The 23974-nt window shown below is 41.5% G+C and overlaps 1 protein-coding gene across 1 annotated transcript; it reads right to left on the bottom strand.

Moving 5' to 3' along the window:
• Positions 1-1879: 1879 nt before the first annotated feature.
• On the bottom strand, positions 1880-20714 carry LOC121833651 (von Willebrand factor-like). The gene is made up of 5 exons (XM_042287088.1): positions 20562-20714; positions 19816-19954; positions 17002-17172; positions 6268-6505; positions 1880-2075 (listed from the first exon to the last, which is right to left on the bottom strand). The coding sequence occupies exons 1-5, from the start codon at positions 20667-20669 to the stop codon at positions 1880-1882; spliced, it is 852 nt and encodes a 283-aa protein (XP_042143022.1). The 5' UTR covers positions 20670-20714.
• Between the last annotated feature and the right edge of the window lie 3260 nt (positions 20715-23974).

The following is a 23974-nucleotide window of genomic DNA, read 5'->3' on the forward strand; positions in this document are numbered from 1 at the left end:
ACTCTGTTGTCAGATATTTAACTCCTTCATTCTTCTATGTATAGCCTTACAAAAAAAAAAAACTCTCGAAGCAGAGTGATCAAATGTTTATTTTCCCTGGAAATAAAAATATACGCATTAGATAGCGCATTAAAGCGATTTTCAAAGTGTTTGTTCCATACATTTTTAATAAATTTATAAAACGGCAGTAGAAATGAGCGTTTCTACAACATTTACCTTTTATCACGAGCTTCACACCCTTCCTTTCTTACAGTGTTTCTTTCTAGTGTAAATGTTTCCAAAGGACGAAAAACAGCCCAGGTACGCTTCTAATAAGTATATTTCCCAAGCTAAAAGAAAATTACAAAAAATGTAGGCCAACTAAGAAAAGCAAAGGCGATAGTGTACACGGGTTATAACTAGTCGTTAATTTATTAATACATTAAAAAAAACATACCCCATAGAAGGCGCAGAGTAATATTGAATCACACAGGACAAGGGCTAGTTCCGTGTGGTTCAGTTTCTCGTCTATTTGTGCAGTTTTCGTTATGTCGACGTAGAAAGACCAATAGAGAAGATACTACGGTGTAGACAGGAAGAAAAACAGAAGGATACGTTAGTCAAACTTAAGACGGGTTCACGTACACACCTATGCGTTCAATACAAAGCTATTAAGACCGCGCTAACTTCGCACTTATCGGCGCTCTATCAGCGGCCCGCTACATGATACCCCTAATTTATTTTGTCCTCACACACGATGCAACGCCCACTCAGAGCTGCACTTGCACTTGTACAGCAGACTTGTAGTGTACAAATCGCAACTAATCAAATTACTTGTAATCTATTATTTTGGGCTGGTATCGTTATAATTTGAATGCATTTATTGGGAAGTAATTACATTTATTAGGAAATAAATTACCTGTAAGTATTACTATTTTTCTCCCCTTTTTAATGGTGCCCTTTGGACAAGTTTCCTACGAAGGAATCCTCGAAGCCAGTAACCGATGGAGGATAATTTACTGAAATTAGTGGACGAAAAAAAGACTAGAACTTTATTATTCGGTGATTTTAATGCAATATTCGAAAGTAAGAATTATCAGTTTTCGAACCTGCAGAGGAAAAAAAAAAAGAAACAGTTGTTTTGAAAATCAGAAGTAATCGAAAATGTTACGGTTAATTTTTGAAGTAACGGTCAATTACTTTTTTACTGAAGTAATCGACTAATATAATTAAACACTTTTCAACCTAGAAAAATTGTAATTGTAACCGATGACTTTTTTTTTTTTTTTCTTTCCGAGTAGCTTCTTTTAGATTGCACTGCAGCGACGCCTTTGCGTAACCTCGGCGCTGCGATGCACGTGTTAACCTGGCCAGTGCTGTCGGCGTTACCGAAGAAAAGTTAACGAAATGCGTTACTCGTTAGCTGCAGTTAAAAGGAACGCGTTACCGTCAGAAAAGGAAGGAACGGGCTACCCTTGCCAATAAAAAGGGAAGACTTTACTTTTGCGTTACTTTTTATTCCGGAATTAAAACGTCTTCTTGATTTTACGCTGCATATTTAAATTGAAAAACATGTCCATGCGCAAGCTTAATACAATTGCCTTATCTTTTTTTTTTTTTTTTTACTGTTTCACTTGAATATTTACGCGACAAAACACGGCTCGAAACACGGAAAAACGATTGAAGTGTAAATGTTTTAAGTCATGCGGAAACAAAAAGGTTAACGAGTAACGCAACTACGTTAATCGATAGTCGAAATCAGTAACGTATGTACGTTGTTCGTTGCTGTTCTCAAAATGCTGAGTGCGTTGCTAGGTTACCAAAAAAGCGACGCGTCACACCAGTGACGCCGTTACATGCAACGCGTTCCCGCCAGCCCAGGAACCGGTCCTCGGTTGACTCACTGGCATCCGGCCTGGCACACGTCCACGGCGCATTCGGGTCCGTCTTGTTTGTTGAGCGTGCTGCACGTCCTGGGGCAGGTGGACAGGCACTCGGTGTACTCTTCGTTGGCCGCGCACGATTCCGTCGACGGCAGGAAGATCACGTCGTCCGTGTTGGCCGGCCGACAGTGCCACTTACCGCCGCTGCACTCGCTACGTGGCAAAAAAACCCCTTATCAATCAATCAATCAAAGCTTTGTTGTTTTCCCAAACAGCTTTAGGGGCCCTTTTAGGTTTACACTTGACATAATAAAACGGCACTGAACAAACTACACGGCAATCCTGACCACTACACCATTCTTGAACTATCTAAAAGGTATAAAAAAGTTCACGTGAGGGGTAAAAAACTCGTTGTAGATGAGCATCATCCGTGTCAGCGGAGGAGTGGAACGGACAACGATTATATTGATCAGATATATTCGTTGCAGTAAAATGGCTAAGTGAGCTAGTTGGTACATGTTTAACCGAAAATCGCCTCGCAAATACGTGGACACGATAAACAAGGGGCAGGACCAAGTGTTCCTGTTCCTTCTCGTTGCGTTATAAATTCGTTATAACACGAATTCGTCAAAACACGAATTCGCTATAACGCGAATTTGCTATAGCACGAATATGTGTTAACATGTTATAACGTATTCATTACGTGGAAGCGGCGAGAATGTGTGTAAACATAGAGTGTGCGAATAGGGGTTTGAATTTGATAGAGCTACATCACTCATAGCCAGCACAGTGCAAGGAGCCAGCACAGTACGTAGCTGCTCTCTTTAGAGTGATGAAACTAGTCAGACACCACACTATTCAATTTGAAGCAATCCTAAAGTTAAGGCTTGGGCGAGTTGGTACATACTTCGGAATTAAAAAAACACCGCGAAAAGGCGAGGACCAGACAAAGAAGTGACACGGAAGTAGCGCTACGTCCGTGTCACTTTTTTGTCTGGTCCTCGCCTTTTCGCGCTGTTTTTAATTCCGAAGTTGAAGCAATCTTTGGACACATGTAGGCGTATTCACCCTTGGGTATACAAGCTGTGTTCTGTGAAAAAAATCAGTATTTGAATAGAACGTGATTATAATACAAAAAATGTGTTGCTGACAAAGCGACTAAAACACTTTAAGAAAGTGGGAAAACGAAGAACCTTACAACTCAAATTATGTGTATGCGGGCTATAAAAGTGAAAAGTCCCAAATGCAATCTTTTTTTTTTCAATTTTATTTGAGAATAATAAAATGAGGATGTAAGTTGAAGACGCTTAATTACTATTATTCTCTCGATAGTCTTTGGTTGTTTTATACGCACAATGAAAGTTTGGTTGGTATGAGACTGCACATGACATTTCGTTCATCGGTTCTTTTTTTTTTCAGTTCTTCGTAGAATGTTTTTATTTCACTTTTATAGTCCACCCCAGCTACATTAAAAAAAAAAAAAATTGGGTTGTGTGTGTGTTTATACAGCCTAGAACTTGGTCTGCCTCACAGGGGCGACGAGTCTCCCAGCTGTAGATGAGAAATTTAGCCAGTGCGGTACAACCGCTAGCCTGGGATCTTTAACGTGCATCACGCAGTAGTGATACACGACCGCACGCCGGTACGATGCTCATCCAGATCGAAACGGGCAGGGGTGGGGATTGAGCCCAGGATCCTCTGCAGCGCGAGCTTTCGCTCCACGTGCTCCGAGCTGGTGTGCGCTAGACCACTCGGCCACCGATCCCCCTACATTAAAAAAAAAAAAAAAATACATGGCGACTGTCACAGAATAGAAAATTACTTGCAAGAAGAGTTCATCCACGAATCGGAGTGGCAAACACGAAACGTGAAAAGCGCCATTGATCGAACGCGCGTGGGACGGGCTCGAAAAAAAAATGATCTGGAAAATCATGAGCCGCGAATATTCTGGCCCTCTTCGCAACATAAGTGAGCAAAAGACTATTCACACTAAATGGCTCCTCCGTTCTATCATCAGTGGAGCTAAAGCTGGTAGCAAAGGCAGCACAGGCGATGTTCTATTTACAGACGACTTTAATGAAGACTAAAATAATACAGTCTACTGTCTACATCCCCTAACTTCCTCCTTGACCTACAGCGCGTTAAAAAAAATGTACAGTGTTTTCTATTTATAGCAAAAGTAATTTACGCATCGCGAAGTGCTCGTCCTCCGCCAAAATGTATGGCTAGTGAGTGGTCCGAACTAGATACCAAAGTTTCAGAGCTAGCAGGTATTTCATTCGGAAGTTATAAGGGATTTCCTAAACATTTCGATGGGAAAATGGAACCTGTTTTCTGTATGTGGTGCCATTGGGCTCCATGTTTTCGAGGGCATTGTAGGCCCCCATTTGGCCGTTAAAAAGTTTCGAAAATTAATTCTAACGTTTCACTGAGAGAACGCTTAGATCTGAAACTTTGGCATCTGGTTCCGACCGCTGGAGCTACATTTGGGGAAGGAATGAGGTCTTGACAATTCGTAGTTTATTTCTGTGGTGAAAGTTATCCGGTACGTTTCTGGGGAAAACATTCTGTACTTCAAAGCTGTTCGCGCTGCTTCTAGCTGTGTTCTCAATTGCTCTTCTTTGTGGCGCATTTTGAGCGTATTGTTTGCGGAACAGATGAGCGAGTCGGACGAACTGGGACTGCATCGCACAGTGGGCGTATACTAGTGATCCGTGCTTCGCATTGAATCATTGGTATCAGAAGCAAAGACTAGGAAAACAGAAGGTCTGGTTTAGATTTTTTTTTTTTTTTTCAGTGCAACTAACACAATTGTAGGAATTTTTCTTGCTGTGGTTATTTTTGTTTACCACATCGAGAACCATTTTATTCAATTTTCTGTCTGCCTCGTTCCTCCATCCAATTTGGACGATCAATTCTGGCTCTCAAAAATATAAATAGCAGCAGTAAATCAAGGATTGTCGGGAAAGAAATACAACTGATAATATGATCGTTTTACTATTAGCTCGCCTAACATAACGCTGTGATTGTATCACAGCGTTTGGGCATAACGTCTTGTATAACTCAGAAGTGAATCATTGAGAACATCAAAGGAGCTTCCGTTTCTCCGTGAGGAATTTAAAGAAAAATTATATTTATGAAAACAATGATGTTTTAACTGAGCTGCTTGTTTGGACTAAAAGGTTATTAAAATATTCGTGAACTATTACGGTTATTTTGGTTTGGCTTTGTTATGATGTGCAAAAATTAAATATATTGTGAAGGTTGTCGAATGTAAAAAGATATGTCGGGCAATGAATAAAAAGTATGTAGTTACAGAGGTTCTAATTAGTGCATTTTTTATATTTCTGCCTATAATTCTTCCGGGGAGTTTAACAATGTCTGCAGTTCAAGTGAATGCAAGGGCGTAAACGAGCTGGTTTAGATTGAACGTGATATAAACCCCGAGAATTTAGGCAAAAGCGACACGAACACTAAAAGGCCTCCAACAGAGTTGTGTTCGAGACTTTTTTAGTGTTCATGTGGTTTTTGCCTTCAGTCTCGATATTTATGTCATGTTCAACCTGCAGTTGTTCGCTTCAAATAAATGTTTTACGGCGACTTGTTGGGAACAGTCGGGAAAATACACGAGGAGTGAATGTCCCAAAATGTTGAAGTCGATCTGGCAATTCCCACGGTGCAACCACAATGTTTGGAGCAACTTTTTTTTTTTTTAAGAGGCAAGATCGGGTAGTTGTTGTAAAAAAATATTTTCATAAAAACTTCTATTACGAGATAATTAGTAGTTATCCGAACGCGCGCATCAAAAGCAAATAAAATGTTTGGTCATCTTCACACAGGCAGTCACGTGCACTCATCGAATCTAGCATCTCACTGAACAAATTCGAGCATATGTTCGAGAAGTCTTAATTAAATATAATCACGATAAATACAAAAGAAGTAAAATGTGAACTTTTCTTTTTGTGCGACTGTACTGCTTTAAGGTTGCATACTTCGTAAATTCCGTATTTTATGGAAGCGTTTTTCGGTATCTCCTTGTTGGGCAGCCGACAGTGATTGATTATTATATTTGCGTTTGATTGAGTCATCGAGCCCTCGTCAAACTATCTCGTCTTTTGCTTCGATGCTACAAGCAACAAGTATTCTATAACATGTAGTAATGTGATTAGTTGAGCCAATTGGTAATGATTAAACATGCTTAAAAATGCCCACAAACAGAAAGGAACTGTGTAGAGAGAAAAGAGAGGAGACAAGCACCTTTCTCTTCTCTCTTCTCTCTTCATTGTTCCTTTCTGTTTGTGCGCATTTTTAACCATGTTTATACCATAACATTCTTTCTTTAAATAACCAATTACATTGTAAGGAAGACTGGCGCATGGCTGCGGGGATCGGGGTGTCCCTTTACCAGTGCTCGGAGTGTCTGCGCTGCTTGAATCCCGCCGGGAACTCGTGGCCCCTGAAGAGGCAGCCGCACTCGCTGACCGGCACGCAGTGTCCCCGACTGTCGGCGCTGTGGCCCGGGCCGCACGCGCAGCCCTCGACGCAGCGGGACGCGCAGCTCACGTTGCGGCCGATCAGGCTACAGCTCGAGTCGCACACGGACGCGCAGCTCCGGTAGCTCTGGCCGTTCTCGCAGGACACACCTGCGGTTCATGACGAGGATTGGGGTTGAATGGCGCGAGAGCGACTTTGGCCATTGCGCCAAGAAAGCACGACTGCGGAACGGGGTTCCGACGCAGTGGGAAACTCAGAGACGCTCTCGTCACAAGGACATGGGAAGAGACTGGACAATCAACCGGGCTGGCCGGCACGAAGATCGTGAGTACCACCGAGAAGACAAGGCCTGCGCGTGACGTCATTGCTAGTGGACCCCCGACACGCCTCGAGCGAAAGACGAGATAAAAACGTTTTCGGGTAAACCGCTATACGGTCACTGACAGTTTAAAAAAACACGGAGCGTGACGCGTTCTGAGCATCTTATCATTCTTGAAGGTTATAAAGTTTGGAATGTGAAAATGAGGGGCGCGAGACGTTCCGGGGAAGGAAAGAAGCGATCGCAGCTTGTACCAGCATCCCTCTTTACCGAGTCACTTTGAATCATCAGTTCCATGCGCTTTCCAGTCCTCTTCTTGTTTTCTGTCGCGGATGCGAATACTCCAATCGATTGCGTTTTGTTCAAGATATAACCGGGAAGGTAACTGCGGTTCTCGTGGTGGCACCACCTCTGATGTGACCCCACCATGCTGTTCCTATTTGCCGGGCTCGTTACCCCAAGCGTTTTGGGCCGAAGAAATATGCCTCCATTCTCGATTTCTTTGAGTTCGATATTGCGCAGGAATGAAGCGATGTTTTTTGCATCGAGTGTCGTCGGCGCAGGGTGCGGCGAGACTATGAAGGAACCTTGGCCGTTCGTTGGGCACAAACGCTCAATGCTAATGGCGGCCACCCTCAAGGAAGCCGTTTTCATTTTTCTTACATACAGATAGATTTAGATATCCGTTCCTTGGTCGGTATCGTTGCTTACGAAGATAAAAGTTAGGCAGGGATGAGAGAATTATTAATCGAAAAAACAAATGCATATTAGCACCATACCGAAAAATCCAATATAACTTTTCGCTAACTGGATATGGAACTGGGAATCTAACTAGATTTCTTGCTGGAAACTTGAAATCCAGTTTGCAGACGATTGTTTGCAAACTGGATTTCAGGTATCCAGAAAAAAATCCAGTCAGATTTCAGGTTCCATAGTCCAGTTAGCGGAAAGCTATATTGTTTTTTTTTTTCTTTTTGGCAAGACTTCGAAGTTTTCTTCTAGAACCTTCAAGCGTGATTATTTAGTTTTCTTTGCCGTGTTTGATATCACAGCACAATCCAGCATAGAAAAGTTTTTTATTAAATAATCATCGCGCGTGCTTTCAGAACGAAAAAAAATGTTTGCGTGAAGATTATAAATTGTTTTTACTGTAGTTAAAAGCAACTATTAAGAAAGAAGGTTTATACGTAATGGCGACGCCACTTGAATAATTTCTCATTTATTGTTCATTTCGTCACTGATCAGTGATTACACAAAATAATGTTATCTTATTTCGCTTAATTAATACCTCGAAATTGGGAAACTTTGTTTGGAAAATGTCAGGAGCACGCGACTCTGGCAGAGACACAAACTTATTATTATACAGCAAAGCACGGATTCTTATAAACACAAAGCGCCAGAAACAGGGACAGAGTAAGGATTAACGATCTTGTTTTTGGCGCTTTTAGTAACTAATTCACCAACTGTCCCAAATCACAATTTTGAGTCAAACACATGTTCTGAACGCTGTGGTAACTGAACAATACGTTATTTTTCTGTTAAAATGCTAACAATATTTTCTAATTAAAATGTTAACTCTAAAATATACAAATATGTATCAACCCTCATTTGTCTACGCCTGTTTATGTCACACTGGTACCACAGCTATTTCTTCGTAGGTTGAAGAAGTTGATTCTGCAAATAGCCTAAGTTATACAATACAATACAATACAATACAATACAATATTTATTTAATATATTTTCTTCTTTACCTTTTGTGTTGTCATCAAGTCGTACGCTCTTTAACGGCCGGCAATTAAGTATTGTTGTAGCAAAATAATTTGATGGCCTAGTTGGTTAAGCAAACATTGATCTTACGACGATCCGTTGACAAATGAACACGAGAAATAATGGAAGCTCAAGTTATAGCCACCTGAGGCGATGTGTGCGTCAGTGCTCCATCGGTAAACTTGTCAGCGAAAGAACTTCACTACTTGCATTTTTATAGGACGCTTCAGATCTGTTCTTTTTGTTTTAATCTTTCTCTTCCTTTCCTTTCTATTCTTTTCTTTAAATATTTAGCCTTTTTTCTGATTTTGTCTTCTTCATTTTCTTGTTTTCCCTTTCATCTGCCTTAATTTAATTTTTATTTTCCACCATCTTGTCACTTAATACTTTTAAATAATTTTGTCGATTTTTGTAAATTCTTTCTCTCTGATTATTCTTACTGCTATTCTTTTAGTTTGTCTCTTTCTTTTCCTATTTTTTGTGATTTTAGTCTTAATTGTATCTGTGAGTTCCTCTTTCCTCTCATAAAACGTCAGTTGTAAGTAGCGCTCTGTCCTGTCTTTTTTTTTTTCCTGTGTTCGTCCCCTGTCGCGCTAATTGTGTACCAAGTATTGTTGCCCTCTTCATCAATTTGGAACAGAAAACACTTTCGCTTCTCATTGATGGAGACAACTTTTGTAATGGTATTTTCCGTAAAAAAACGAAGCAGTTCGGGAAAGGCCACAAAACAAAACAGAAACACGAGCCACTGAAAAAAAAAACAATCAACCAAACCAAGGCTATGCAACACACACAGTAAAAGCGAATGGCAATCAAGCCTGGGTAACGTAACGGCCCACAAAAAGGTTAGGTAGTTCCGGGAAAGAAAAGAAGAAAACGGCGATAAAATTGTCGGGGTCTGAGTGCTAGCATCGCCTTCGTTTGGTGGGTTTCATTTTTTAGGCCACTCAGGTCAGTTTGGAAGTTCAGTTTAATTCAGTTCAATATACCTCGAATGTACTTAAATGAAGTGCATTACATGAGGGGAAAAGGGACGGTGGGTTCGTTTTATCTTTGTTTTGTAGTTTTGTGGAATCGTTTTGTTTTTTTTTGTTTTTTTTTTATGGTAGACTGCCTCTGGTTATAGAAGCAGAGTTGTAAACGTTCTTCGTGAACGTTCCAGTTTCTTTTTCGTCTGTCCTGTTGATGTTGTTGTTCCAATTTGTCTCAGCTTCGCAATAAATATATAGTATGTACTGTATACCTACCTTTTCTTCTGATATTTTACTTTAATAACGAAAGAAATGTATTTATTGTTTGCCAGCTTGATTGCGCCCAGATGTTTTGTTATTTTTGTTTATTTCAGGTCTTTGCGACTACAGCAACAGACATCTTGACAGCGCACGCTATAGCTTTTTCACGTCCAAAACATTACTTGGAATGCTGGAGACCTGCGAACCCTGACGTTGTTTTATAACACAAAAAGTAACAAAATCTGGTTCAAAAAATTATTACCGTTTTTTTCCAAGACTTATGTTTTTGAAATGTTATTCATGAGCAACATTGCGCATTTACAGCACTACTTCATGCTGAAAGGCTGAAAGCGGTTACGACCAGGGAGGAGGCACTGGCGCATTTCGATTTACGCACAGTATAGAGAGGTGTAACCAATTGTTTGTAATATTCGCACGCTTTCTTTTTTCTTTTTTCATCTCTCAGTTTTCTAAACAGTGCTACACTCCATCACACTTCACATCCTTTGTCAGTTTTGGTTTCAAAGGACGAGTCATCTGTTATGAAGATGTCTTTCTATCCTCCACTGCTAAGCGCAGGAATCCTGGCCCTTCCGACGGAGGGCGCTAAGTTTCTTAAGGGGCACGTGGCGCGGGTGAAAGTCAATCATTCTTGAGTTTCTCCGGGGCAACGCTCGGCATCAAAGGATTAAAGGCTCTGTTACACTCCGGCGTGGAGCGTAGCAAACGCGGCGTAGCACAGCGGACAGTGCTGCTCATTGCTCGCAGATATCGAGTTCCTTCTCGCCGGCCAATAGAAGGTCCACGTTCTGCGCTACGCTACGGTTGTGCGCTCAACGTCGGAGTACAACAGTGCCTTAAGCTGTCGGCGTGGACCGCCCCGGAACTGCCTATATAGATACTGTACATCGCACTGCAGAAGAAACGTCCATAAACTCACTTTCCTGTAGTACACGTAAACAAGCAATCAAAGTAAAGCATAGAAGGGTCCCAGCCCACGACAAGGGTCCGAATCCAAATAGACAAAACAAATGGGCTCCCTGACCGTTTGCGTGACATTTGGATTTCTCATAATCCTTGCATACAGTGAATTTTTTTTTCTTATATTTAATTGAATTTGGAGCTTCTCAGGCGCTGGGATCTTTCTAATGTTCCCCGTGACCTGGCCGTATCCGTGCTCTACAAAAAACAGAACTCGCGTACTTTTCTTTCCTTTTTTTTTTAGTGTACATTTAATAAAATTTTAAAAGTGCAAACCTCATTACGAACAACAAAAAAACAAAAATTAGAGAGACCTGGACAGTGTCAGTCGTCGAAGATCAATACGGTGATTCTATTTTGCACGTTTCAAGTTTTTCGCTTTATCCTCTATCTTATATTTGTTAGTTTCTGATTCAACGAATAATCGTAATATATAAATACATAAAGCTACTACCTAGGCACCATTTCTATATAAATAATTTACGTTGCATGTTCTTTTGTTTTTTGTCTTTGTTTTTTGACAAAACATTTTTAACGTAAATAACTGTACCTTTTTTTTCTGGTTCCAGTATTGATGTTTTACTTCTACTTCAATTAACCCATGACGTAGCTTTTTGTGTGTGTGTGCGTCCTTTTGTGCTCAATCACTGTACAAACAGTTCGCTCATCAACCGCCTAGGGGTCGGAGCATGCATCGAACTTCATTTTGAGCCATTCTCCCTTTTTCCCGACCGTTTGCGCACATGAAAATTAAACAATGTAATAATAATAATTATTATTATTAATATTATTAATTAGCATGTGCACAACGATCCACTATATTCCAAGACCGCTTATTATGTTCACGCGTATTTATGCGTGATTCATCCTGCGTAAATGTTAATGGCTAAACGCGCACCCTGGTTGACTGGGGAGCGATGATGCGATGCCTGCGATTCTTCAGCAGACAGTCATTACAGTGTTAAGCCTCTCGTCATAGGTGAGTCTAAGACATCCAGGCTACGAGGATACCCTTCTTCTTCGTTCACTCCTTGGTTAAGCTTTCAACTCTTAAGTTCCTCGTCTGGAAATCCCACGAACGTGTTATCTAATAGGCCGTTGTACTAAATTGATAACTCAGCCATTACGTGTCAGGTTTTTCTCTTAGTATATGCTCGCGAAGACGCGAAAATAGTTTTGTCACTTTCTCGAAACAATACAACTTGAGCGAACCTTGTTTGTCACTCGTTTACGAAGCTTTTTGGTTGTTCGTTCTTTTCCGCTGCAGAGAGGTTTATATTAGAGGATCAAGGAGAAGGATTTTTATTAATTTCAACAGTTTTCTGTACTGCTTAATTACTTACGGCGTAGTTGCGTGAAAGTAAAAAAAAAAATAAATATGATATCTGATAAAAGAAAATGATTTAAATAATAACCATGATGCAGTCAACCTGGTGGTGCCTAATTGCAACAAAGAAAAAAGAGACACGTAGAGAAATACGCGTGTTGTTGTTTTCCTGCACCCTTTTTTCCCCGTGTCTTCGGGTTAATTTTTAATTACATTGCACGTAATTTCGTTTTTGAGACGTCGCTAAAAGTTTGACGTGTTCGGAGGCCAAAGCATGATCTGTAAAATTTTGGCTTCCACCTATTTCTACGTGGTTGCCAGAATACACCCCATTAAATTAGAAACATCCTGGTAGCTCTCATTAGGTTCAACACGTGCTTCTTTTTCTTTCCACATCTAATGTGTGTTAACATCTAAATAAAATATTTTTTCAACGACACAATTTTTTCTTATGATTCCCCATGGCAGTGCTAAGCACGCAGGTCCGTTTCCAAGGCGACGCTGCCTTGGGTGCCTTGAATGCAGCTCTTTCTAATGCAACATCGGTGTGCCGAGGCGAGTTAGCATCGAGTCTGGGGTGCTGAAAGCTGAGTCTATTGGCGTTCTTTTTTAGAACTGTTGGTAAGATGACAACCTGTCTTAAGACGCGTTTCAACACTCATGCCGCTGATTGTAGACATCTGTCAATCAGCTGACTAGAAACCCCAGCTTGGATGAATAATGCCAAAACTTGTCCGCAGGAGTGTTTCTTATTTTTTTCATATAATGCGGCCGAATGTGTTCAAGACAAGGGCTATTATTGGAACGTAGTACACTTTGTTTCTTTTTAAAATCTACATACATCAAAGCAGAAGGGTTTTTTTTTTTTCTTTTTGGCTTAATAACTTTTTTGCAGCACGAACAAGAATATCCGCGATTAGCGCCTTTGTTAAGAAACGTCATCGATATTCGCACCCAGCTTGTGCAATACACTTTCCATTAGCTTCGTAATGTTGCCCGTTTAATATTCCCTGACAAACAAATTAATCTGCAAGGTACTCTAACTCAGAATGAACCCCTCTAATGGGCTCCTCAGACGAAAAAAAGAACAATCTTCTAATTAAGCGCCACTGCCGACTTTTCGAAGATGAAAGAAGCGTTATTAAAGAACACGTTCGCAGGATAATCTTTACAGACCGTTAATTATCTGATGTTGCGTAGTAGCGTGCCATGTGCGAAATATAATATATCTTCTTGTAGATTACCTCAAGTCGGCTCTCTTTTTTTGCACGTGGAAACAGCGTGAAGATATTTTTCGAGATATTTCCTCGGTATATTTTGCATTTTGCACGCCGCTAAAATGACGACATAATTGGGGCGCAGCCGAAGTTGTTCGAATGTCTAATGACAAACTCATTTTGTATAAGACTGTCTGGAAGAGAAAAGGCGTATCAGGTAGTGAGTACTCCACTGAGCTCAAAGCCCTATTTTTTTGCAGTACAGAAAAAAATCTGAACAACGCGCAGTTCCAACTTTCAATTTTAAAGTAAATTTTAAAAAATGCAGTGATTCCATAAAGCTGCGAGTCCCAATTAGCTTTTTCGTTCAATACGCAATTCTGTTGAAGAATACGAATAGCTTTCATTTATTTAGTTTTCAATCCAGACATACTCACCGGATAAAAATGTAGTAATTGGGAAGAATGCCGACATTAATGCAGGTCCTGAATATTTGTAGTTTTGTACACGGTGAACATTTCAGTCGCGTCCTTAAGCCTACAGGAAATAGAAAAACGACGAGCTCATTAATCTTTACTCAAGGCAGGTTTTAAGCGTCACTTGAGCTGTTTCTCCAGGGGTGTCTTCTGGCAATCTTATGGCCTCAGGATATGAACTGAATGTACAGTTTTAGCGAATTCTTATCGAAGAGCTTATTGAACCGTATATCCATCCCTGATCATTCCTGTACAAACCTCGGACGTAAAACTTCAGAGGTTGCCTCAACGTAATGGAAATGATCATCCAAGGTCGTCGTCGCCTTTTGCTCCAGGCAGACAAAGAAAAATCGGAAGCCGACATTTTGTGTCCGTTTATTATTCTTTTCCGTGCTCCCATATAATACTCGAGCGACAATAAAGTGATTTCTTTTAAAAGTATTTAAACGTACATTGGTTCATAAAAAACGCTCTGCTGGCGTCATGTTAAGGTGTATTTGCGAGTGTAATTAGAACCCGTTCGTCGTCGCGAATGCTAAAGCGCAACTTGCATTATAGTTATTGCTTTTACGAGACATGCTAAAACCCGAAACGGACGTTTACAAAAAAGGACAAACACAAACGTCTCAAATTGAGGTGTTTGTGTTTGTCCCTCTCTGTAAACCTCCGTCTCGGGTTGCAGAATCTCTTATAATAACTAGCTCGCCTGCTTAGGGAAGTTGTCTTTTTGCTTTTATATTTCCTGAAATTCACCACAAATCTATATCAAACAAATCAATTTCCTGCCTCGTTTTTTTTTTTTTTTTTTTTTTTTTTTTAGTTCGCTTTTGCACGATCTTAAGGTTCTCAAGACGACGCATCTTGCTAAGGCCCAAACAGCGGCTTTCGGGCATATACAACATATAAAAAAAGGTCTATATTTCGCATTTTGCAACATCCCCAACGGCGCTTAGTCGACAGGCCTCAAAAGGGTTCACGAGAATACTGTAGGGTGTGGATAGGATTATAATATTGTGAAAACACTTAAATAACGCCCCAATGAATTTCACACTGTTGAACTGTGCAGTACAGATAAGTTTTTATTTGTTTTTTTTAGCTTAGGCGGGGTAAAAATATTTTAGCTCCGCCAAATAGTTTTATTTATTATGCAACTAATATTCAGACAATTGGAGCTTATTTATCCTTCACGGAAATAGAGGTTAATTTGGTACGTGACCGAATTCGTATTTAACGAGCAAATCCTTCCGGTTATAAGCAAATGAAATGAAGATGGGTGCTGTCGAATCTTACCGCACAAATAATTCGTCCTCGGAGAGATTTCCTGCAGAGACTATCGTCTGAGGAGGAGTGGGGCAGTCCTGTGTGACATTTATTATAGATCCAATATTTGGAATGGAAGACCCTCGCACAGATATGTATTCCTGAATAGAACATTACGTATTACATGCATGTGCAATGCCGGTCTCGTTTTTTTTTTTTTTTTTTTTGCCAAGAGACTTAACATCTTTCTAAGCGTCTATGTCCTCAGTTCAGCCTAACAAATATAAATAAGTATTAAAAAAATACTACCGGTAGTTTTGTCTTACAACATAAGAAAGCAGAAAAGCAATGCTCTGATGAATGCTCAATATTCCAGGGCGAATGCAGCATTGAGTATATTTGTTTTCCAACATGCCGATTCTGAAGAAAGAGTGCTGCCGAATGCTCCTCGATTTTCGTAACTTAAATTATGTGCTCGTAGAAAGTGACATTGTGACGCAATTCTCTTTGAGAACTCGGACGAGGAGATCTCTTGCGGTTTTTAAGTTGTAGGTAACAGACTATAGTTGTAAAAACTGGGCGTCGCCAGAAAAGAAACATATCTAAAAGTAATTGCTTTCTCACTCAGTGATGTCCTGAAGCGAAGGGACAACATGATTTTCTTTAGCAAGCAACGAAATCGATAGCTAGTACTTTAGTAGAACATTTAGGCTGAACGTAAAGTGTTCTTTTATTAAGTTAGTTATAAGATTGATTGAAACCACATTTTCTAACGTGTGACTGACACGACTATCAAACTTGCGTGAAGGCATCTGAGTCTTGGAATCGTGTTTAAATTTAACGTCATGTCACCAGCAATACAATTGAAGGCGAAAAGTTCCTTCACACACAGCCGTTCCAAGGGATCATAGGCCTATTCTTTCTTATAGGCACATCCAATACCACATCGATAGAAGGCCGTAGTGCTGGACGTACTACGTCACATACTGAGGGCCAGCGCGGGGCCCATAGCTGACATGAGTGCTATGTGAAAATTCGGCTGAAACTCACGATCAATCGGTTAGAAAACGAGTGCCAGTCGGTCGCTTCCACGACACTCGTGTTCTAGTATATGACTCGCGCTGGCGTCAGTAGGTGACGTTGTAAAAACCAGCAGAAAAGGGTACTAACAGGCTACCCGTACCGGTTATGGTCCTGCATCATTGCGTTATGCCAGGGGTGCACAACATGAGACTTATGGGCCGCATACGGCCTGCGGGCACTTTCTGTGCGGCCCTTGGACAGGACACTGCGAGATGTGCGCAAGACGGTAACCGGTGTGATGATGCCAGACATTAAAAACCTGCCTGCCAGATGTTTAAAACCCGCGCAGTTCCCAATAAACATTTTTTGGGGCCGCGTCATTTTTGAGTTGTGAACCCCTGGCGTTGCCTTTGTTACCGAAGCAACTAAAAGCGGACATCTTTGGGGAATAAAAATAAAATCTTAACTAGCATTGCATTACAAACCATATAATTTTCCACGTGTTGCCTATACAGTCTACCGTGTCGTGTATAAATTTGAAATTGTTTGTTTTTTTCGCGCTTGAAGTTTTTTTTAGTGCATTGGTATGGGTAGCTGTGCTTGTGTCTTTGGTTTAACTTGTCCAAGTATCTATTAGAGCAATAATCGAAGAAGCTTGTCTTTTTTACGAAATCGCTTTCCCGGCAACGTGTGTTAGAAAGACGGGACACTGTAGAGCTGCAGCTTTTTGTCCGGCCTTCCTCCTCCTTTTTTACAAACCAAAAAAGCTGTAGCAACCAATTCACTAAATATTTGGCGTTTCATAAACAGAAAAAAAAAAAAGAAGAATGTGGCTGAGATGCGAGGCGCTAGCCTCGGAGAGCGCCTTCCAATGAACGCGGAGACACGCAAGGCAGAACGCTAACAGCCACGACAGTAACCGGACGTTCGCTTTGGTTTCTTCGCTCAATTTCTTGGGTCTGCAGTCCGTCCTTTCCCACATAAGAAGTACAAGCCTCGGATATAGGCGGTGTTGGTAGATATAGGATCCGGAGCCCACGTACCGCACTGCGGCACGTCGTTCCTCCAGTCCAGGACGTGGCCCCTCTGGGCGCAGGCGTGGGCGTAGTGCGAGAGCACGGGGCAGATGCAGTCCCTGGCGTCGGAGGCGCAGCTGCAGGCTGCCTGGATGCACAGCTCGAAGAACTGCTCCGGATGCACCGCTTCGTGGCATCCTGGGAGCGCCAAACACGATGGCACAACGTCAGTCCTCCAAGATTACACAAGCAACCATCATCATCATAATCATCATCTCATCATCACCGTCTTTTTTCCTCTGTGCCCATAAACAATCAATTGTAACGACATGTACACTCTCAAGAAAAAGGGTGTATCGTTACACCCTTTGTCCCACATAATACACCCCAAAGCTTCATTTCGACGTACAGCGCACTATAGTCGAACACACGACCCCAAATTTTACGAGGGGCTTGATAACAGTGCAATATAACTTTTTAAATTGCTAAAGTACGTATGAAAGACCACAGAAAGAAAACACGCAAGTTTTTACAGTAGGGCCAAGAAAACCCCGCTTATTTTTTTTTTTTTTTTTTTGTTGTCAGTAAAACGTACATTAGCCATTTTAATAAGTTGTACCACACGGCTATCAAGTCCTTCATAAAAGTTGGGGACGTCTGTTTGACTGTAGGGCGCTGTACGTCGAATTGAAGTTTTGGGGTGTATTATATGGGACAAAGGGTGTAGAGATACACCATTTTACACCCTTTTTTCTTTGGAGTGTACCGCTGTCCATGACGGGCGTGATTGCTTTCATTCCGAAGACATAGTACGTCAGCCATAGAGATTTTCATTGGCGCTCGTTTGACTTTTATGAAAGAACTTAAAATCAGTTATTAGAAAGATAATAATTTTATTTTTGTAAGCTATTTAAAACAAATAAGTAACATTTACTAACAAATGTAAAAGAAATGTATCTCTTTATGAATCTCGTTTAAATGAAACAAAATTGGAAAGAATGGTTCAATTCGTTGTAAAGTTGCAAGGTCTGGAAATTTTACTAAAACTCCGACTTAAGACTAAGACTCTCTTTCCGCCTGTCCTCTTCAAGCGCAGTTTCGCGTTCTAGATATTCCAACTCCAAGCAGCGTTTCCACTTTTGTTATATGCGTCCACAATTTCGTGAATTCAACATATTTCAAGCGCACAGTTTTTGTCATCTTGATATCTTCTTTTTTTTATATAATACTTTGGTTGTGCAAGTAAAAATTGCATTTACAGATATTTGTGCGTTGCATTTTTTGCGATCTATCCAAAAATATTGCGGCAGTTCGTATTCACCTAGAATGAACAAGTAATAAAACAATAAATGAATGGACGAAATAGCGAGCAAATGCGTCCCTTCGCAATCATTGTCTTGCAAATAGCAACGTGGCGTGACATTTTTTATGCCGCATTTTATCCAGCGAGCGAAGCACGCATCTCTAGATGTTTGCCTAACATAATTGGCTGTTTCGAGAATTGCTGCGAAGAAACAGTTTTCGCAACGCCCGTCCCTTCAAAAGACGCAACCCCGTGAGTTGTGGAATATGTGCTCAAAGTGTTCAAAGTGCCAATGATAAAACCCTCGTGTGCCGATAATATTCCCTGGAGAAGGGGAACAAGGGGGACATAGGACAAACACAAATCTCCAAACACAGCTTCTCAAGGGATTATTATCGTCATTCTTGTCCAGCTCACCTGCACCTTAGCAATAAATGCATTATCATCATAAAACACTCGTCGTTTTTATTTTGATAAATTCAGTATTCAAATGTTTCTTTCTTTCCGTGTCGTACGGGCAATAGACGCAATAACTTTTTTTTAAAATATATTTAAGTAGAGTCAAAACGCACGAACAAATTAGCTACAATACCCGAAGACGTTTTTCCTAACTTGCTAGAAGCAAAAGCGTTACAGCTAAGTATGTGTGCGTCAGCACGTGCGCGAGCTTACCCTGCACTAATGTCAGCGGTCCAACCATTTTGTTTCCATTTTATGCAAAATATATTCCGTAAACATAACTTATTGATTGTAAGTTCTCAAGAGAATTTAATAGCACTGAAGGTGTTTTATGCAGGAAGCTCTATTCTTTCCTTATGAGTTACCCTAGCCTGTGATAAGCTGGTGAAACGCTGCTTCTGAAAGTGAGCGTATGTTTTACTTTCCCTTCTAAAATTATTATGTTCTTTTATAAGACTTGTTCTCCCCTAAATTAAACATAGAGTTATCCGCCTGGTTCATACTCTGCTCGGAGTGAATAGTTTTATTTAAATTAACTGATAAACAAAACAAAAAAATAACTTTTTTGCAGTTGAAGATTTGTACACATGGTGGCACTGCAAGGAGAACAAACGATCGACATTTTTTTTTATTATTGAAAGGGTGTTATTAAACTACCATTGAAGTGAAACGCGGTGAATTAGGACACTCGTCTAAGAGGCAAACTGCTACCTTCATAATGTGCAGGTTTTTGGGGGTTTTTTTTTGTGTTTTTGTTTTTTACGTCTTCACTCATGTTCACGCTTGCATAATGCCTAAAGGCGTAGCAGCTATGCATGCAAATAAAGATAATTTCGAAGCAACTAAAAATAAAAACAAAAGCTTCATTGTCCTCTCCACGCGAAGAGCGTCGCCAAGTGTACACTTTAGTAAAAAAGAAAGATAGGAACTCATACCTTATTTTAATTCTGCATCTTAGTACGTTAATTCAGCACATAACCATACTCCGCAACGAGCCGCACTTCCTCTTTGTTTACGGCTCTCGAGCTGAAAACGAGTGCAGCTTCCAACACGGGCAAAGTATATAGCGGAGAGCTGACCTGCAAATGAGTTTAGGTAGAGCTGCCTGCAGAGTTTCTTGCTCTCTCGCCAGTGAGGCTGGGCTTCGTCGCACTGTTGGGTGGCTGGTCTCACGTCGGTGCACTCGGCGTTCGCCCACTGACGAACAAAGGACTCCACCTGGGAAAGAGGAGAGTTGGCTTCCCGATTCTGTCGTTGCAACATTTGTGGAAACATTCATCCAATTGTCACGCATGGGTTCGAGCATAAATGCAGGGACCGCTAGGAACATAAACAGCTGATATGCTCAAAATTGGCATTAGTAATTCGTGTTTTCTTAAAAACAACTTCAACGTTATTTCTTGTTTTCTTTTTTTTACTTTAACGATTTATCTTTTTTAATAAAAAAGTGAAGTCGTTGGGATTTTTCAATAGTCTGAATTTCCCTTAGCTTGGATCTAACTCTATCCTTTTGTGTCCCATGTCAACAAGGGCACAGCCCAAGCAGGCCAAACATGCTCTTCGGGCCTGTGTGATTGGTGTGATTTGATCAAGAAGTTTATGGTATTAGCGGAAATTCCTCTAATTTTTATAGGCAGTGTGCTCATTGATTGATTTATTCGGTATACTTTTCAGCGCCCAAAGGCATTACAGAGGGGGGGATTTTCGGGAGCCAGCAAAGCTACTAAACCTGATCATTTGTTTCGTTAAAACTTATGTCACTAGTAAGGAACGTGGGCGATTACCCGATATCTCACAGCAGTAGTTTGCAGAGACACTCTTTTACCTGTTGATCGACGTCCCCACCGGGGCACAGAAACTCGTCCTGAACATTGTGGTTGAATGTGCCACAGAGCCCCATCGTGTTCGTGTAGAGTGCTTCGTTGGCCTTCATAACAAGCCGGGTCTTGCCGTCTGTCAGCAAGGTCAGTCCTTCAAGTTCGACCTGCGTGAATCCATTTTGAACACAGAACTAAAGTCACGTGGGCCCTGACAACATATTCGTCACAAAACAATTATACTAGAAAAAAAGTGCGGCGAGCGTAAGCCCCTGAAGGTGATACTCGCCTCAACATAGAAAGATGTGGGCCTGGTGATGGTAACCTTCGGGAACACAGCAGGGAGAGAATGGACCTCTCGGCCGTTGACGCTAACCTGCGGTGCGATGCAATAGAGCGATGCGAATTCAAGTGATATTTACAATCGATGGAAAACCACTGCATGATTATTTTCAACAATTAATTTTGAGTACATTCGGCTGTGTTACAATGAAATATATCTACACAAATGAGGAATCTAAAGAACTCACCCGGCACAAAACGGAAGTGTTCTTTCTTTAAGGTTATAACTCTATGTGACCGGAATAGTCTTATATTTAAATCCAATTAGATAGTTTGAGCGAGACAAGGAGGAAAAAAACTAATAGACACGACAAAGATTGGTGCTGTTTGCCTTATTTTGTCATTATCTTGTTCGTTCTTTTTAATTAGTTTTCAGCATGAACTAACTAGTGGAATCAGGATGCAATGCACTTTTATATATTTGACCACGCTCATGATCCCGAGTACAATTCGACGGGCCAGTACGTTTACATTAGGTAACATAGTTCGCCATTCTCTGACAAGACATGACCAGGCGCAAAGTATCTTCGTACCTGGAGCTCCTGGTTGACCTTCACAGCTAGGCTATCACCAATCTTCAGAATAACGTCGCCTAGGCAGACGGCATCCGGGGCGAGCAGCGAGCACGAGCTCCTGTCCAGGGCCACGGTGAGTCCTTGTGCCTGGAGGAGCGTGAAGCTACAGTGGCCGCCCTGGATCTGGAACCGATGTCCGTCGAAAGTGGTGAAGATGCCGCCCAGAAGCACGGAGCAGCTTGCGTCGCAGATGGCCTCGGTGCACCTCCAGTTCCCGTGATCACAGATGCTGCATCCACCATGACAGACACTCAAGGAGAGAACCAACTGATTTCAAAGGCTCCGGGAAGGAGTTAGGTTCTGTAACTTAATATTCTGCAAAAGATCGCATTTCTTTTTTGCCTCTCATCGCTGTTTGTACTTTTCACGCAGTATAAATTACAGTTTCAGAACAGCGTGAGTGGCGTATGCAAAGAACCTACTAGTCTATCGGCGCACAATTTAGTGCGTTCACTCTGTGTGTGAGGGACTACAGTCAAGTCTCGTTCATAAGCACTCGTTTGTTCCTCCCGAAAAGCGCTCATAATGTGAGTTTCCATATTAATGAGACAAAAATGAGTGTATTCACCCGCTTCGTCCCCGAAGATGATGTCTATGTAGAGGGGTATTCATATTAACGGAGTCCGTATTAGCCAGAAAATTACTTTACAAAGCACAAACAATAATTGAAAAAGATAGTATGACTCCGCCTAGGTTAATAGCTACCATGATATACATTATTGCCTGAAAGTAAATCAGCTGTAATACTTAAGTTGCGACAGACGTTGGACCAAGTAACGTTTCTTAGCAAAACATAGACCCCCGCTCTGGGGCTTCGAAGATTTTTATGTAATTTCAAGTTCCGTTCACCTGCCTAACTTTCGTGATTTGTTGTAATTTATATTATTGCTTGTTATTCATTGTAAAAAGCTGCAAGAGGAAATTAGGAGTATCGCAAAATGCTACGTTTTACAGTGCAAAAAACTGGGTTCAAAAAACAAGAGACGCGTACATCAAGCTACATGAAGCTGCATTTTACGATTTTCTTCGAATTTTGTCTCCGCTTTTCTAGATTAATTTTTTTACCGCTGTGACTTCCTCAGGTTGTCACCTCCAAAGCTATTCTTTTTTGATAAGTTTGTGTTAATACATTAGGCTAAAACATTCCTCAATTTTGAACGTTTTAAAAATATCGGTAAACGGCAATTTGGTAGTATAAAACTTAACTGCAAAATAGTTGTTGGTGGTACTTTATTTTTTGCATTTAATTCTTTAGGGGATAAAAACTTGCGGCAATATCCGTGTTCTCCAGGGGGATAAATTTAGTCACCCCGAGTACGAGATCTATTTCACCTCTCGCGTAGCGAGCGAAGTTAACGTTTGTAGACGATCCGTCGGCTAACGCGAGCGAAGAACGTGGTTTCCTTGCTAGGGAGCGTCATTCGCAAACAAAAATAAAACATAAAACACCCTACGTCGTTTACTGACAATTCGAAAAAAAGTTAGTCGTCTGCTACGGAACAAGCGCCGCGGCAAAGTGGAGTCGGCCGTGGGCCGAATTTGAGGTCGTGTGCTTTTTCGCGTTGGAAACCATTGTCAACCTGCGCTACGCTTTCAAATCTCGCGTTGTCTGCTGCCAGACACAAGCTCACATCTACCGGTAAATAAAGGAGTGCTTATCAGAGGCTGTGGTACCTCTCTGGCTATGTTTATGTTGGTGAGACGTTCACACCAAAAAATATTGTCCAATTTCGCATTGGCGAACGGGTCCACAATGTCTCATCGTTTGATTATGCGTAGGCTGTGGCGCCTCATGCAGTCGGTAACCGAGAACGTTCTTGCTCTGACTCTGACCAAAACTTGACTCCTGGGGCCCTAATCTACAGAGCGGGATCAGGCGGGACGGGGGGACCGCGACAGCCCGCCTGCTGCGATTGGTCAGCTCGGCACCGCTGACCATTCGCAGCAGGCGGCGATGACCTGGTTGCCTGGTCTCTCTCGGTCCCGCCGTGTAGATTAGGGCTCCAGGAGAGCTAAATCGGCCATCTGGAGTAGAGACGATATAAGGGCAATCAGAGATTACGGTAAGAGTGAAAAGATCCTAGATAATATCAGCGTTCTCCAAATGCGTTCTGCGGGAGTTCTGTAGGCAATGTAGCTTTTTTCCAGTGAGCTTCCGCGCGTGCGTAAACCTTGTCCCCTTAGCTTGGTTTTCGCTGTCGCCATTTTCGGGGGGGGGGGGGGGGGGGGGGTAAAGTTCCTCACGTTCAACATATTCAGCACCTATTTTTGCGCGTATTTCGTCTTTTTTGACGATTCCTTGTTGAGTATTGGTAGTAGGGAGTACGGAAGGAAGTAAAGAACGTTATACCCGCACGGCACGATGCCAATGCATTTTGACAGGCGGAGGCATATTGGGCTGCCCTTCATTCCTAGGTTACAGAGAGCTCCCCAGACGACGCTCGTTACTGGAAAAGGTTCATTAATCCTCCTTCGGACGCGGCTTCCGTTATGGCAAAAACATA

Source organism: Ixodes scapularis, unplaced genomic scaffold, assembly GCF_016920785.2.
Source record: "Ixodes scapularis isolate PalLabHiFi unplaced genomic scaffold, ASM1692078v2 PGA_scaffold8__174_contigs__length_109621045, whole genome shotgun sequence".
Classification (NCBI taxonomy): domain Eukaryota; kingdom Metazoa; phylum Arthropoda; class Arachnida; order Ixodida; family Ixodidae; genus Ixodes; species Ixodes scapularis.